General features: G+C 35.6%; 1 protein-coding gene across 4 annotated transcripts in view; it reads right to left on the reverse strand.

The window, feature by feature from the left end:
• The window catches only part of GRIA4 (glutamate ionotropic receptor AMPA type subunit 4), a 666,530-nt gene that overhangs the window by 77,842 nt on the left and 569,962 nt on the right, over positions 1–18,726 (reverse strand). For all 4 annotated transcript variants that reach the window (XM_069554788.1, XM_069554789.1, XM_069554786.1 and 1 more), the window contains exons 7-9: positions 13,327–13,485; positions 8,173–8,340; positions 6,425–6,529 (exon numbers count right to left, since the gene is read on the reverse strand). In XM_069554788.1, the coding sequence (XP_069410889.1) occupies positions 6,425–6,529; positions 8,173–8,340; positions 13,327–13,485 (432 nt within the window). The remainder of the gene's footprint in view (positions 1–6,424; positions 6,530–8,172; positions 8,341–13,326; positions 13,486–18,726) is intronic.

An 18,726-nucleotide genomic window follows, 5' to 3' on the forward strand; every position in this document is an offset into this window, starting at 1 on the left:
CCAGTCCATGGAGTCACAAAGAGTCAGATACAATTGAGAGACTAACAGCAACAACAAATTGCTTACTGGTCTGTATTCACTGTTTGTTCTAATATGTTTTGAAAGTCTTGTTTCCTTCAAGTTTTTACTGTCATATTAGTATTTGTGAACATATTAAAATAAAATAAGCATTAGCATATAAAAAGAAACTATATTATTTATAAATATTGCATGAATGCTGCTGCTGCTGCTAAAGTCGCTTCAGTCGTGTCCGACTCTGTGCGACCCCATAGACAGCAGCCCACCAGGCTCCCCCGTCCCTGGGATAATTAACAGAATATAGAAAAAATGTTTTTTTAAATATGTTTTGCCACATTGCTTAGTTTGATCCAAAATTATGAGTATAATTCAGCAGTTATTTTTAATTGCCCATATGAATTTGAAATTGAAAATGAAAGTTGCTCTGTTGTGTCTGACCCTTTGCACCCCAGGGCAGAATTCTCTAGGCCAGATTACTGGAGTGGGTAGCCTTTCCCTTTTCCAGGGGTCTTCCCAACTCAGGCATCAAACCCAGGTCTCCCATATTGCGGGCAGATTCTTTACCATCTGAGCCACAAGGGAAGCCCAAGAATACTGGAGTGCGTGTCCCATCCCTTCTTCAGTGAATCTTCCCAACCCAGGAATTGAACTGGGGTTTCCTGCATTGCAGTTGGATTCTTTATCAACTGAGCTCTCAAGGAATTTGTGCTAACACATTTAATATCAGTGAAAAATTTAATTAAAACAAAATAAATGTGCTTTGAGAACTACCTTCTCCTCAACTTCTACATGTACTTAAAAAATAATTTAAAAAGCATGTCAGTTGCTTCCTGTTAATTTTCCTTTGCACATGATGATTTACAACATAAAAATAGGTTTCACAGTTTAGTACTCCATTAAAATGCAGCCACCTTCCAGATCTCAGCAGCCCATTCTCTGGGAAAGCAAATTTTCTTTGTTAATGATTAATGAGTTCCCACAACAGAAAAACTATAGCTCTGAGACACATTCTGGAGAGTCTTCAGATGTTGACAAGACCTTGATATTTTGTATTTAAGGACAGCCTGTGGGTTCATGAGTATCTCTCTGCATCCCAAGAAAAATGATTTAGAAGTAATGGCAAATTAAAATAATAACCAAAAATTTACCCAACTGTATCTATTTATCTTAAATCTACTTGGAATTTTTGAAAACTAAATCCAAGTTTTGTGGTACAGAACCATTGTTTGTACATAGATGTCATGTGGGCCATGGAATTACTGTGAAGAAAGACAGTTCAGGGTGAACAATAGCTCAAAAGTCATTTCCTAAAGTAAGATATTAAAGTTTGTACCTAGAACCTCATGTGAATATTTTTTCTCTCTAAGAACTCTTCTCATGCCTGATCTCATTTAAGTAGGAAAGTAGGCATGTTTTTTCTTCTAGAGACAGAAATTGGGTGAACAAGAGTTTTGTAATGCTCTTGTAATGTAAAAATGTAATGTAAAAATATGGCAAGTATTTAAATTGCTAAACTGTATGAAATGTCAGAGAAATATTTGTCTTCTTTGGATTTCTGAAGATGAATTGTACACAAACATAACCATAATATAATGTATGAGTAAATATCTCTGTTTTTACAGTAGAGGCTTCCCTCATAGTTCAGTTGTTAAACAATCTGCCTGCAATGCAGGAGACCCTGTCCTGGGTTAGGAAGATCTCGTGGAGAAAGGATAAGCTATTCATTCCAGTATTATTGGGCTTCCCTGGTGACTCAGATGGTAAAGAATCACCTGCAATGTGGGGGACCTGGGTTCAGTCCCTGGGTTGGGAAGATCCCCTGGAGGAGGGCATGGCAACCCACTCCAGTATTCTTGCCTGGAGAATCCCCATGGACAGAGGAGCCTGGTGAGTTGCAGTTCATGGGGTTGCTAAAGAGTTGGACACAACCGAGTGACTAAGCACCACACACAGCAAATATCTCTGTATTTACAGTAGACTTTGCCTGCAATCTAGGGATTGAGGGGCCATGAGAAGCCTCTGTTTTACTCAAAGTTGGTTCCTGGGAGAGATGTTTTGACTAGCTCTGTCCTGAAAAACATGGCTTCATACTTATACCAACCTTGAGGAGAAAAGTTATGGGCCCTGGGACTGATAACATTTTGTGGCAGCTAAGAGAGTAGCTTTGAAGCTAGATAATGAGCCTTGGTCTCCACCCCAGCTCCATCTCTTTCTAGTTGAACATCCTTGTGCAGATTGCTTAGTTTCTCTGAACCTTAATTTTCTCTTATATAAAATGAGAAAAATATGTTAAGTTTTCAGATTGCTGTAAGATTAAATATTAAAATGTACAAAAATTTTCCTTCATATGTCTGGCATATAATCTACTCTCAATAAATATAATATGTATGATTAACAAAGCTCTATCTAGTCAAAGCTATGGTTTCTCCAGTAGTCATGTATGGATGTGAAAGTTGGGCTATAGAGGAAGCTGAGCACAAAAGAATTGATATTTTGAACCTCGGTGTTAGGGAAGGCTCTTGAGAGTGTCTTGGACTGTAAGGAGATCCACACAGTCCATCCTGAAGGAAATCAGTTCTGAATATTCATTGGAAGGACTGATGCTGAAGCTGAAACTCCAATACTTTGGCCACCTGAAGTGAAGAACTGACTCATTTGAAAAGATCCTAATGCTGGGAAAGATTGAAGGCAGGAAGAGAAGCGAATGACAGAAGATGAGATGGTTGGATGGCATCATCGACTCAGTGGACATGAGTCTGAGTAAACTCTGGGAGTTGGCGATGGACAGGGAAGCCTGTTGTACTGCAGCCCATGGGGTCACAAAGAGTCAGCCACGACTGAGCAACTGAACTGAACTGACCTTAAGAATTATTGAAATCATGGAAGCCTGGTTTTAGAGCATGTTTGTAACATCACTGGAATTCTGAGAAGATTCCACAGTACTTTGGAACTGAGACTTCAGAAAGAGCTTTATGGCTTCTGTTTAATGAGACTCTGGTTAATTTTCTGTTACAAAATACAGCGAACTGATACGCAAACTCTCTGATCTATATTGTAAAGTAATTAACCTCCAATTTAAATAAATTTAAATTTTAAAAAAGAAATGAACTATATATATATATATATATATATATATATATATATATATATATATATAACAAAGATAGCTCCCTTATGGGCAAGTGTTCAGTTTATAAGAATGACTGCTCGCTTTTCAGACATACTGCCGAAACTCACCAGCTTAGTGTTTCTCACAGTAGTTCATTTTTAAGTTTGATATTCCTGACAGAATGCCCCAGAAAAACAAGGATAGATAAGTCTACACCAATTCACACTTCATATTTCTTTTAACAGTTTTAGACAAATATCAGCTGAGTGTGAAGATGTATTGTTCATTGCTTTCCCAACTTATTTTTAAAATTTCTCCTCTAAAAACCTTAATTTTTGTTACCATCATGGTTCAATAGGCCATGAAAAGATTCACTGCTTTAAATATCTCACTTGATGTTACCACTAGTTACCACCAGCTTCCTTTTCCATTATTCTTTCTTTAATGAAGAGAGCATTTTACTTTTTGTACTTACTGTTTTGGGGAATAGGGACTGTCCTTTGCATTTTAGGAAGGTTCTACTTAAATGCCTAATTTTGCAGAATTTGATTTGTGATAGTCTGATTACCAGTTAGTCAATATTCTTAGGGACTTGTAGAATATTCTGTCTGCTCCATAGGTAGCAGAGGGGCTTAGCTTAAAATGGGCTTCTTCCTTTCTTGTTGCAGACTTTGTGCTACAGAGTGAGTAGAACCAGTGTTTACATTAAATTTTTTCTTGGCCGTGTATCTCTGTCCTTTTCTTCAGGAAGTACGCTTAAAAGGGTGCATCATACAGCCTGCCTTTCAAACTGCCATTTTGTGTTCTACCCTACCTGATCTGGATCATATAGGCTCCTGCCTGCTCTGTATCGGCTGGCAGTGTGCACTCACAGCAATGCCACTAAAAGGGTGAAAGTCTGGAGATGGTTTTCATGGCAGCTTCAAATCGAGGAGCACACACTATGACAGACTGGAGCAAAACACAACTTTGAACGCCTTTACCATCTTCCAATGTGTGACATTAATTATCCTGCCTCCAGCTTGTCTTTGGATCTTGCTTGTACCATTTCTACCTATTCAAACTCTAACTTCTCACCCTCACTTTGAACCTCAGCTCCTCCATGCAGCTTTCTTTGATTTGTTTTCCTCCACCAGGAAGTGATCTCTTCTGCTTTAGGCTTTCCAAATGCTTTCTCTTTAACTGCTGTATTGAATTTACTATATTCTATGCTGCTAGAAAATAAACTCTCTTAGGGCAGAGTCTGCTCAAGTGGGTTAATGAGTAGAAAGCTTCTGAAGTCAGATATATCTGAATTAAAATCTGTTTTCTCATTTATAGGCCTTAGACAAATAGCTATACTATATTGCACTGTAGCAGAAAGTGAAAAGGAACTAAAGAGTCTCTTGATGAAGGTGAAAGAGGAGAGTGAAAAAGCTGGCTTAAAACTCAGCATTCAAAAAACTAAAATCATGGCATCTCATCCCATCACTTTATGGCAAATAGGTGGGGAAACAGTGGAAACAGTGACAAACTTTATTTTCTTGGGCTCCAAAATCACTGCAGATGGTGACTGCAGCCATAAAATTGAAAGGCACTTGCTCCTTGGAAGAAAATCTATGATAAACCTAGACAGTGTCTTAAAAAGCAGAGACATTACTTTGCTGACAATGGTCCATCTAGTCAAAGCTATGTTTTTTTCCAGTAGTCGTGCATGGATGTGAGAGCTGAATCATAAAGAAGGCTGAGCACTGAAGAATTAATGCTTTTGAACTGTGGTGTTGGAGAAGACTCTTGAGAGTTCCTTGGACTGCAAAGAGATCCAGTCAATCCATCCTAAAGGAAATCAACCCTGCATATTCATTGGAAGGACTGATGCTGAAGCTGAAACTCAAATACTTTGGCCATCTGATATGAAGAACCAACTTATTGGAAAAGACCCTGATGCTGGGAAAGATTGAAGGCAGGAGAAGACGACGATGAAAAATGAGTTGGTGGATAGCATCACTGACTTGATGGATATGAGTTTGAGAAAGCTCCAGGAGATGGTGAAGGACAGGGAAGCTGGATGCTGCAGTCCATGGGGTTGCAAAAAGTCAGACGTGACTGAGTGACTGAACAGCAACAACAACAATTAATTGCACTATAATTTTCTCACTGGGAAAAGGGAGAAAATAGTGCTCCATTACAGGCTCATTATGAGGATTAAATTGCACCAACTCCAGTGCTTGGAACATAGCAGGCATTTCATAAATTGTAACTATTAATACTATATTAACACAGGAAAGTATATTTGGGAAAGTTTTTTTTTTTTAACATCCAAGTGTTGAAACAGATAATTTTTAGATAAGGTAAGTTGAACATATCTTTCTTAAGCATCTTAGCTAATGCTACAGAAAGGGAATGTTAAAAAGTTATATGTTAGGTGTAGCAAAAGTTTATAGTCAATTTTTGTGGTGGAATTGTATTGCTCTAATATATAAAGAACTTTTTGGATGTTGAGAACATCGCTGATGCTTATGACGCTTAGTCACATCACAAGATGACCAATTATCTTCTGAAATCCAAAAGTATATCACCAGCAGCTTTCTGAACAACCTCCCTGGTCCCTCAGTTGAAGTATCTCTCTCTCTCTTCAACCTAACAGTAACCGTAATAATATTATCTTCCATCAACTCTTTTCTTTGAATGTTTATTTCAGGAACATTTAGCCTTCTATAACATGCCTATTCATTAGAAGTAGTTTTCTTGTTCTCTCTCTAATGGTTTCAGAAATGACTACATGAAAATGAATAAGTCTCTTACTTACATTGTGAGCTTTCCTGAAGAGTATATTATGGGTTTTCTGTTATTCTTTTTGTTAAGCCTTAAAAAAATTGCTTTTATTTTGGATAAGGAATATAAACAGTGAGTAAATAGTTCATTTCAGCTTTAGTACACCATTAACATCAATCATATGGCACAATAATTCATTTCAGCATGACCCTTGACCCTTATCAACACAGGTTTGAACTGCTCAGGTCCACTTTTACACAGATTCTTTTCACAGTAAACACCACAATACTACACAATCTGTGTTGGTTGAAGCCTCAGATGTGTAACTGCAGCAATGGATGAACCACATATATGGAGGGCCCATTATAATTTTGACACAAATTTTTGACTGTGTGGAGAGTTAGATTCCTTAAATCCCACTTTGTTCAAGGGTTAGCCATATTCACAATTTTTTTAAAAATGTAGACTATCCAGCTATATTTCACCTATAAGATTTTAAAAATGTCAAATGCAAACTAAGAAGACAGTTCAAGTGTGGCTCACCTTTCTAGGTCCTGTGCTCTTTAGTTCAAACACATCCATTGTGTAATTGACCCTACGTCCATAGTGGTCAAATTGAACATTTCCTGTTAGTCCTTGAATTTGAACCTATGAATGAAAAAGAAAATCTACACATGTAATCATTTGCCATTTTACTTACAGAAATTTTTACTTTATCTGCTAGGCTTATGACTACACATAGGCGTGGAACTATAATCTATAAGCAACTCACTAAAAAAGCCATGGGGTATTTGAGCTACTGGGATAGAATTCGATAGATGAATATCAAAGAAATATATAAGTACTTGAAAGATAAATATTTTTTTATTATGAAGTTTCCATTATACTTCTTCAATTTTGAAATATTATTTATAAGAATAAAAACATGGTTTCCTTTTTAGTTACTTTTCGGATTTATCTACACATCCATATAATAGGTTAAATAACCCTGATAACCAGAGCAGATCATATTTCTCCTTGCTAATGTTAAAATTAAGACATTCAGAAAAATAAACATATTTTTGAAAATATTCAAGTGTACTTTATTCCAAATCCTTTTAATTCATTTAAACTTATGTTCTGAACCTGTGGCATTTCAGAACATTTAAAATGTATTACTAAAAATACATACATATTACAGTAATCATTTGTTAGTATAACTATAAAAGACTAAAATAAATACTTAATCCAAGGTTACAAGGCAATCTGAAGGTCTATTGAGACAGTCAGTTGATTAGTAGTCTAAGAGTGTATGCCAAATATTTCAGGTTCTTCCTCATTCTGGGTCCAAGGTGGGCTTGTTCTTTATGGACCCTTTCTGGTTAGCTAGGTCTCTGTGACTCTTTCTGACAAAAGCATTGTAAACACATGTAATGAGTGCTAAAGCATTTAATTGCCAATTAGAAACCTCCCTACAACTCTTTTCTTTTGCAGCATTCAAGATGGTAGCTGCTATGTCAGCTTGGGCCCCTGAGTGATTATAAAGAGCAGAGTGCCCCTACTAATCTGATGTGTGTCTGTGAGTGTGAAAGCCTCCTTTACTGTTTTAAGCCACTGAAGCTTGGGGTTGTTTATTACTGTTACATAACCTAGCTTAATGGCTAAGCATCTACATAACATATAAACACCAGTATTCTATCTAGTGGGCTTCCAAGGTAGCACAGTGGTAAACAAGCTGTCTGCCAAATAGGAGATGTGGGTTCGATTCCTTTGTTGGGAAGATCCCCTGGGGGGAGAAATGGCAAACCACTCCAGTATTCTTGCCTGGGAAATTCCATGGACAGAGGATCCTGGCAGACTACAGTCCATGGGTTCACAAAGAGTTGGGCATGACTTAGTGAATAAACCACTACCTCCACCATTCTATCCAGTATCCTATGTAGAAATGTCTCAGAAATGACAATGACTCAATATATTAAAATGGAAATTGTAATATATAGGTATTTGCCAATAGATTATTTTGTTTTCCTGAATACTCCATTTAAAAAGGACAGTGAAATAAATTGAAGGCTTCCCAGGTTGTTCTAGTGGTAAAGAACCTGTCTGCCAATGCAGGAGACATAAGAGATGCAGGGTTGGGAAGATACCCTGGAGGAGGGCATGGAAACCCACTCCAGTATTCTTGCCTGGAGAATCCCATGCACCCTGGCAGGCTGCAGTCCATAGGGTTGCAAAGAGTTGGACACAACAGAAGTGATTTAGCACACATGCACATGTGAAACAAACTGAACATAAATAAAATTGTGAGTTACCTGTTTGAGTGTCCTCTCCATGTCAATTCCCTGGCCCCATGGAGCAGCTGGATTTGCCAGACAATCTCCAGCATTTCCTCTCCTGGAAATATCAATTTTCTGTCTTCTGAGACTTCGGAATGTTTCAGCCATCACAAGGACTCCATCATAAGTCAGAGCAGATGTATACTAACAAAATTAAAGTAAATATAATGGTAAAATGTTAAATTCTTATCAATCTTTAGGATTTGTCTGGGGACTCTGTGGGTTTTTGACATAAAGTACCATGCTGTCTGAAGGGCAGATAAATTACTTCCCTTAATTTAACTTCCCCTTAAATTAAATTCCTTTAATTTAACTTTAATTAATTTCCTATAGCTGCAGAAATTTCTACTTTTGCCTTATCACAAACACTGTATATCAGTTCTTACCACTATGATTTTAAAAAGGAGAAAACATACTCTGTAAAATAGAAATTCTATTGCACAGCTTTCCATCAGTTGGGAGAAGAACACCCTCTAGGTGAGGTCTTTCTGTTGTGTCCAGGTAGAAACAGCTAATGTATTTCTTAAAAAGATTAAATGCAGTATTTGCACAATCTACCTTGTAGTCTCTTGGTGTGGGTGAGCCTCAGGAGGGCTGGGGTATTTCACTCTTTCCTTCTCTCAATGTCTATCAGGTTTTCCTTAGATTTCATATATGTTTTTTGACTTAAAGTGTTTATCTCTGTCTAGTTTTTCAGAAGAATGAATGGGAATACTTACTGTTACTTTAAATATAAGGTACCAGAAGTAACATCTACTTATTTACCAAATGTATATACACATTGCTAAATAAACATGAGTACTGTTATGCCCATGCCTGCAGAGTGTGCTCAGGAAGGTTAGATCACTTCTCTAAGTTTCTATTGTAACTTAGGATCAAAGTGGAGAAATGAAATATAGATCATCTGTTTTCTGATGATCTCCCATGCTTCTCTTTGAGAAAAGAGAAATAATCTCAGGAAAAGATTATTAAGGTTAAGAGAGAAAATGAAGAAAAACTGAGAAGAAAATGTGGTTTGTTTAATCTGAAAATCAAGAGAACAAGGAATACTTGTAAAATCTGTTTACAGAATTCCTAATCATATGAAAAATATGGTACAATTTTCTTGAAGTGTGGCAGAGCATTAACCACTGATCATGATGAAAAACTACATTTTCTCTTTCAAGAATTTTATATATGCACAATTCTATATGATTAACACATTTTAAGCTTATACTAAGGGTAGTTTTGTGTCATGGAACATGGAAGATGATCTTGATTTGCTGCTTATAAATTAAGAAAAATCATTAGAAATTTAAATTGTAGAAAGTAAACTTAGGCAATATGACTATTAAGTATAGCAATCAGTTTTCCCAGGAAGGACTGAAATACAGATAAGATAAATAATAAAAACTCTAACAAAGAACTTTTCAATGGAAAAGAATCTAATTAAAGCTTCATCAGAAAGATTTATATGTGACATATAAATTATAAGTCTTGCTATATATTCTTCAAGGACATGAAAAAATGGACTTAAAGATAAGCATCAGTTCAGTTCAGTTCAGTTCAGTCGCTCAGTTGTGTCTGACTCTTTGCAACCCCATAAATCGCAGCATAATTGGATTGGTATAGTTGATGAAAATTAAGATACTTAACCAAAAATGGATATACCTCCTCCCTTGCCTGGACCAACATACTTTTGGGTAGAGAAAGCCATCAAATCATCTTTCTGGATGGCAAGAAAATAAAAACAAGCATTGACACAGGAAGAAAAAAAAAAAGCAATGCTAGCATTTTAGGATCAAAAGAGAAAAAAGAAAACTATTGTTGCTTTTCTAAATGGGAGAAAAAAGCTGAGAAGATATGACATCAAAAAAGCAAAAGCACTTGCTGTGTTTAAAAAGTCCATTCATTTTAATGAAACAAGTGAACTACAAAGGAGAACAGATATCGTACAGACTGGAGCAGAGCAAAGCGGATATTCAGCCAGTGGCAGAGCCTTTTGACAAGTCATAGAGCTGATAAATGGAAAGAAGCAGTAGTTAAAATTGGTTTTACTTTTTAAAAAGATTTCGTTATTTTCTATAAGTCCTATTGTGCAAGTCCAATAAATCATATTTATGGGCACATATGCCCATAAATTTCTAGATGGAATCTAGAAATTCTTATTAAACATACTCTTCATTTTGGAGGTAAGGCACACTTTCCTGGTAGCTCCGATGGTAAAGAATCTGCCTAAAATAAGGGAGAGCTGGGTTTGATCCCTGGTTTGGGAAGATTCCCTGGAGAAGGAAATGGCAATCCACTCCAGCATTCTTGCCTGGAGAATCCCATGGACTGAGGAGTCTGGTGAGCTATAGTCCACGGGGTCACAAAGAGCTGGACACAACCGAGCAACTAACACTAACTGACACGAAGTGTTGACCTAGAGCTATTTATTGCTTTAAGCAGTGATTAGAATGATGGGATGAATTCTGTTTATCAAAGATTGTATATAAAAAGGTATAGTTTGGTGGAATCATAGTGCAGTAACAGGGGTCTAGGTTTTGAGAAGAAATAACTACATGAATTCTAACTCCATTCATAGTTTTATGGAAATGTGTAGTATGTTTTCTGTTCACAAAGTACAAAACAGAGCAAAATAAAATGAAATAATGACTATTTTCTGTGTAGTTGTGAGGATAAAATTTCATATTATATCAGAGAGTTCTTTGAAAAGTGTGCTAGACACTGGCTAGGAACTGTGACAACTACATGTGTGTGAAGTCACTTCAGTCCTGTACTACTCTTTGCAACCCCATAGACTGTAGCCCACTAAGCTCCTCGGACTGTGGGACTCTCTAGGCAAGAATGCCGGAGTCGGTTGCCAGTTTCTCCTACAGGGAATCTTTCTGGCTCAGGGATCAAACTCATGTGTCTAATGTCTCCTGCATTGGCAGGAAGATTCTTTACCGCTAGTGCCACCTGGGAAGCCTACACAGATGGCCCAAAGGTGTAGTGTTAAAGTCCTGTCTAGTGTTCCTGAGTGCAAGAAGGCTGTGATGTGCTTTATAGGGAAAATATATGTTCAATAAGCTTTGTTCAGGCTTGAGTTATACTGCTACTGACTGTGAATTCAATTAATATTAACTGATTGACATATCTTAAAAAAGATATGTTTAAACACAAACACACATATAACAAAGTGTATGTGTTGATTGGTTGACAAAACTGTTGTGCCTAACTTTGTAATTTTCCTTAGAAGTAAGGGTTCAATATTCGCTCATTCAGTGTTCATGGCAGCTTTATAGAATGTAACTACCATAAATAATGAGAACTCACTGTATGTATTTATTAAATGATCACTGGATACCTAGCATACTAAGAGAGCTGTGAAAAATAAAACAAAGTGCCCGAAGCTATGACATAGATAAGTTTGGTTGGAGATTATCAAATAGTACACCTTATGATAGGCTAAACGCAAAAGAGGGAAGGAATAACCACACCAGTGTATCTGGACAGAAGGACCACAGTGGACAAATATTATTACACATTGTCACTGAAATTAAAACAAAACAAAACAGTTACAAGGAACTACAAGATACTGCCAAGAAGTTTGAAGCCCATTCTAGATACTGAAACTCTCAGGATAACAAGGACTTGAATAGATGGTTTATTCAACAAATGCTGAGATTAAAAATAATAGCTGAAAAATATGTGAGAAAGAGAAGAAAGAGAAGGGCAAGACTGTCTCTACATACACTGATGAATAATGGGAGGAACATGCTGTAAAGGAAATTATTTAGATGAGTTTGGAAGGAAGCTTGATGCTTGTTTTTCCTTGTGTGTTAATATTTGAAATAATTGAGCCTTTGGGATAATTTTCCTCTGAGCCAGCTTGAAGGAAAAGCAGACTGAAAGACTTCTTAAGTTTCTTTTTATCCTGAAGGTGGTGTGCATCTTGAAGATATTTTTGCTTTTTAATATGCTTTCATATGTATTATCTAAGCTTGCAAAGTGGTGCAATATAGTGGACAATGCTCTTGTCTAAGGCTCAAGGAGTTCATAACTTGGTCCTGGGCAAACATTTCACAAATCTGGTCCTTGACTCAAGGACAATCAATTAACTTACCATTTAATATCTTGCATTTAGAAATTTGTAAAATCAGAGGGTGGACTATAGTGCTTGACACATAGCAGATACTCAGTAAATGCTTTCTTTCGAAAGTAGTGAAAATGGTATGACTAGCCAAACTGCTATACTACACAGAGGAAATTGACAAAGCTGGAAGAACTGAGATTTTCTACTGTAGATTATAGTTTTTTAGGCTTCAAATTCCAAATTATGTTTGAAAGTTTTTACTTGGATACACTGTCAGTGAGAGATTAGTAAAAGTTGTTTAAATGATGATGTCTTATTATCAGTTCAGTTCAGTTCAGTCGCTCAGTCATGTCTGATTCTTCATGATCCCATGGACTGCAGCATGCCAGGCCTCCCTGTCCATCACCAGCTCCTGGAGTTTACTCAAATTCATGCCCATTGAGTCAGATGGCATTACCAACTCAATATCTTATTGTGGAGAAGCTCAAAACCACTAAGTTAGAGTTTAAGAAACATTATGTCATTATTTACATGATATCGAAGGAATTTATTTTTTCAGGAGAGAAAAAAATGTGCTCATGATCAGAAATTTACCAACTCCCTTTGCAAATATCAATAACATACTTCTGCAATGTCTGTCAGATAAAATTAAACAATCTGACATTTTACTGTTAAATTGAAAGAGAAATTTTGCAGAAGCTATATATTTTACATTTTTTACCACTTTCCTTACTTATTGTAAATCATTTTGAAAATATAGTTGTTTTCTGAGTGGAATAGTTACTAGTGGTTATTCACATTTGAAATAATTTAAAAAATATATAATTTATTCAGGGACATTCACATGCAAATTAATAACAATAATAAACTACTTAAGAAATGGCTAACATCTCCTCCATAAAATATAAAAATTTAGAAAATATTGATTTGTGTGACAAATAGTGACAAAATATTTCTGTCCCAGGCCACACTATGCCTGACAAAATATTACTAGAAGAACTGTATAATGAACTTTCTACCTTAAATTTTAAAAAGTACTAAAAATACATAAGATAAAAACAAACAAATACCTTTGGAGGTGTCTCAGATCCTGGATATTCTCTCTGATCTAGTTTCTTCCAGCGATCCATTAATTTGGTCACCATAGGTGTATTAAAATCTACCAACTGGAATCCTGTAACATTGGCTCCACCGTGTATAAATCTCTCAAGAGAAATATCCTTGAATCCCTATAAAAATCAGTATGACAGTTTGTTAAGCTTAGTTAATTATTGGAGTTAATAGCTAACATTTTGGCTCCTCAATGTTAACATGAATTGATAACCAATATGATTTAAAAGTGATGGCTATAAACAACTGGAAGATTATGTCAATGTTGACATAATAACAATTATGTCAATTTAGCTGTTAAACTCTGTCATTCAAAATCTAATGCATGACACCACATCAACAACAACAACAAAAAAGACAAAAATCACATGATCATCTCACCAGATATAGAAAAAACATTTGACAAAATTCGCCATCCATTCATGATAAATATTCCCATCAAAGTGAATATAATGGACACATATATCAACATAAAAGTTATTTGTGACAAACCCACAGTCAACATAATATTCAATGGTGAAAAGCTGAAAGCCTTCTTGCTAAAATTTGGAATAAAACAAGGATGCCCACTGTCACCTCTTCTATTCAACATACAATTGAAAGTCCTAGCCACAGCAATTAGACAAGAAAAAGAAACAAAATGTTATTCAAATTGGTAGGGAAAAGATAAAGTTGTCATTATCTGCAGATGACGTGATGTTATATATAGAAAACTCTAAAGATTCCACAGAAAAACTACTAGAACTGATAAAAAAAAATTTAGCATGGTAATAGGATACAAGATTAACATACAGAAATCTGCTGCATTTTTAACACTAATAACACATATCAGAAAGTGAACGTAAAAAAATTATTAGATACATCAAAAAAAACTTAAAATACCTAGGCATAAACTTCACCACAGAGGTGAAAGACTTAAATGCTAAGATCTATAAAACAATGATAAAGGAAACTGAAGACGATTCAAAGAAATAGAAAAATAACCCATGCTCTTAGATTGGAAGAGTTAATATTATTAAAATGGCCAACTACCTAAAGTAATATACAGATTTAATGAGATCCTTATCAAATAACCATGACATTTTTCACAGAACTAGAATGAATAATCCTAAAATTTATATGGAGCCACAAATGACCCAGAATTAAAAAGCAATCTTGAAGAAAAAGAACAATGGTGGAGGCCTAACTGTCTCACACTTCAGACAGTAATATAAGCTACAGTAATCAAAACAGCATGGTCTTGGCACAAAAACAGACATATGGGTCAATAGAACAGAATAGAGAGCCCAGGAAAAAACCAACACAACCCTACAGTCAGTTAATCTTCAATGAGACACCCAAGACTACATAATGGAGAAAAGGAAGTCAATTTCTTCAGCAAGTGGCTTGGGAAAGCTGGACAGCTGCATATAAATCAATGATGTAAGAACATGCCCTCACACCATACATAAATATAAACTCAGAATGGCTTAAAGATTTAAATACAAGACTTGATCCCATGAAACTCCTAAAAGAAAACATAGGCAAAACCATCTCTGACATAAATTGAGCACTATTGCCTTGGTTAGTCTCTGAAAGAAAAAAAAAAAAAAAAAAGCAAAAATAAACAAATGGGAACTAATCAAATTTAAAAACTTTTGAGCAGCAAAGGAAATCATAAACAAAATGAAAAGGCTACCTACAGGGTGGAAGAAAATATTTGCAAATGATGTGACTGACAAGAACCTAATACAAGTGCTCATACAGCTTAATATCACAAAGACAAGCAACCCAATCAAAAAAAATGGGCAGAAGACTTATACTGACATTTTTCCAAAGAAGACATTCAGATGGTCAAAAAACACATGAAAAATGGTCAACATTGCTTATCATTAGAGAAATGCAAATCAAAATCACAATGAGGGATCACCTCACACAAGTCAAAATAGACATCTTCAAAAAGTCTACAGATAACAAATGCTGGTAAGGGTGTGGAGGAAAGGGAGCCTCTGACACTGTTTGATGGGAATGTAAATTGGTATAACCACTACTGAGAACAGTATGGCAGTTCCTTAAAAAACTAAACATAGAGTTGCCATATGATTCAGCAGTTCTACTCTTGGGCATATATCTGGAGAAAATTCTAATTTGAAAAGACATCTGCACACCAGTGTTCAAAGTGGCATTATTTACAATTACCAAGACATGGAAACAACCTAAATGTTCATCACAAATGAATGAATAAAGAAGATATGGCATATACACATTACGAAATATTGCTCAACCATAATAGAAAGAATGCATGCAGCAACAAGCATGGGCCTAGATATTATCATACTCTGTCTGAACTGTCAGATAGAGAAGGACAAATATCATATGATATCACTTATATGTGGAATTAGAATAAAATAATACAAATTAATTCATTTATAAAACAGACTTAACAGACATAGGAAGCAAATTTATGTTTACTAAAGGAGGAGAGGTGGGAAGGATACATTAAGAATTTGGGATTAACAAATATATAATACTACATACAAAATAGATAAACAGTATGCTAACATATATAATAGGGAACTACATTCAATATTTTAAAATAATCTATAATGGGAAATAATCTGAAAAAGAATATATATATAAATACATATATACACACACACATGAGTATGTGTATAACTGAATCACTTTTCTTTACATCTGAAACGAACACATTACAAATCAAGTATATTTCAATTAAAAAATATAACACATGAGAAAAGGATAACCCTGTATGCAAGACAGCAAAAGAGACACAGATGTATAGAATGGTCTTTTGGACTCTGTGGGAGAGGGAGAGGGTGGGATAATTTGGGAGAATGGCATTGAAACGTATAATATCATATAAGAAATGAATCGCCAGTCCAGGTTCAATGCAGGATACAGGATGCTTGGGGCTGGTGCACTGGGATGACCCAGACGGATGGTACGGGGAGGGAGGAGGGAGGGGGGTTCAGGATGGGGAACGTGTACACCCGTGGTGGATTCATGATGATGTATGGAAAAACCAATACAATATTGTAAAGTAATTAGCTTCCAATTAAAATAAATAAATTAAAAAGAAAGAAAGAAAAGGATATAAATGTTTCTAGTTCAGTTCAACTCAATTTAACAAGAATCAGTATTTCTGAAAAGCCTCTAGGTGCCTTTTATGAAGCATGGAGGAGGATTCAGGAGATGAATGAAAAGCATCAAATATAAGACACCTAAGCAGACACGTGTCTTATGTGAAAATGTGTCTTATAATAATATTAAGATTTTATGGTACTCTAAGTCTGTGATGTGTAACACTTTTCACGGAGGTTCAGCTTAGTTACAAAGTGGTTTAAGAGAAGATAGAGATAGTGTTTTGAGACAGAGAGAGTGAAAGCTTTGATTATATCAGTCACGACACTCCTTATAGTTCTGGGAAGTGGCAGTGCATGAGAAGAGAGCAAATAGGCCATTTACGTGTGGTAGGGAAATATACAAGTCCCAGCAGGTGGAGTGAGGAAGGTGGACAGGAAGGTGTAACCTCATTTAGTTCAGAGGTAGTTAACTAAGTTAAACAAATTTTGGAAAAAAGTTATTTATTTTCTAGCTATATCTTTCTATCATCTATCTGTTTCTCTCATTTCTCTCTCTCTCTACCTTTTACATATGTATTCCATACCTGGCTCTACTTTTTCATTAGAAATTTGAGGTAACTTACAAAAACACACACCCAATTTTATAAACAAACAATTATAGGAAAAAGACAAAAAGTATATTACAAAAGTGAATTATTATAACCAAAGACATTAACTCAGACAAAAGTAAACCACACACATAGAGTTTGAAGCATCTGCACTTGCTTTCCTGTCTGTCCCCTTTAGGTATTTAGGAAATCTTTTTAAAAATGTGAATTTGATTCAGTAGTCTTGAGAAACAGTTTACCTTTTCCCCTTTTTTTGTCAACATAAATTATGCAGCAGTGACCCTACAGTTATAGTAGGAATCAAGGAGAAGAGGCAAACCTAGTGTTACCTATCCTGTTGCATGTGTCTCAGCCATGATTTTGGAAACTTCCCTGTTTTTAATTTTAATAACAAAGAGGACTTTCTTACTAACCAATATATGGATGTTACTGTCTGGCTACTGGAAACTAAGGGACGATGAAAGACCCAGAGTGTGTATTCATAGTTAATATTAATGCTGGGCTGATTATGGATCAGGCATTGTGGTAAGCACATTCCACTGATTATCAATCTAATTTAATTCTCACAACAAACTTATGAGATATATCCTATCTTAAAAATGACGAAGCCAAGTGTTAGTGGGCTAAAGTAAAACTAGTCAAGATCTCCCAGCAAATACATATTAGAACCAAAAGATTCTCAACTTTGCTTTTTAAAAATTATGCTTTTGTGTATTTTTACACAAATATGTGTTTTCCCTTTAAGAAATAGGGCTTCCCTTGTGGATCAGCTGGTAAAGAATCCGCTGTAATGTGGGAGACCTGGGTTCGATCCCTGGGTTGGGAAGATCCCCTGGAGAAGGGAATGGCTATCCACTACAGTATTCTGGCCAGGAGAATTCCATGGACTATACAGTCCATGGGGTTGCAAAGAGTTGGACACGACTGAATGACTTTCACTTTTAATATGTTTTCAATTTTGATGCTTATCATAATATTTTTAGGAGAGGCAGGGAGATACTGTAGAAAGCAATCCAGGCTCTGAATCCCATTTTTGCAACTTTCTAGCCTTAGGTTTCCCACATGCAAAATAAGAAAGACAATGGTAATACAGCTAGCACATCTGGTTTGAATTTAATAAATAATGGCTATTGTTAATTAATTAAGTCAATAAATATTTCATGTCAATTATATGCTAGCTGATTTGACAGCTCATCAGTAATATTCTCATTTTACTGGGAAGAAAATTAGACACCAGAAATCAAATATATGATTTTTGAAACTGGAAAAACACTATCAATCTCTAGCTAGTTAAATGTCAGTTGAGCATTTCTTCATAAAAGTGAGAAGATAGGGCAGGCCCAGAGATAAGCAAATAATTTCAGTTTTTTCAAAAGCTACAGTGATTCAACTACTGCATTAGTTGCTAACTGATAACAGTATTATTTTATTTTAGGAGTTGGTGAAATAGAATACCTGCCAAGTTTTTTTTTTTTTTTAAATAGAGTTTTCCCACAGTTACAATACCTACAGGCAAAGCTACAGCCTTCAGAAAAATCATCTGATGTAAAGCCTAACTGATAAATAATTGTTTGCATTTCTCTGATTCAATTCTGTTGCTATGATGAAGGTAAAGGAAAAAAGATTACCAATCTGATTATAAGCTTCTTTTAGTTATAAGCTAAAGAAT

The sequence above is a fragment of the Ovis canadensis genome, chromosome 15 (assembly GCF_042477335.2).
Source record: "Ovis canadensis isolate MfBH-ARS-UI-01 breed Bighorn chromosome 15, ARS-UI_OviCan_v2, whole genome shotgun sequence".
Classification (NCBI taxonomy): domain Eukaryota; kingdom Metazoa; phylum Chordata; class Mammalia; order Artiodactyla; family Bovidae; genus Ovis; species Ovis canadensis.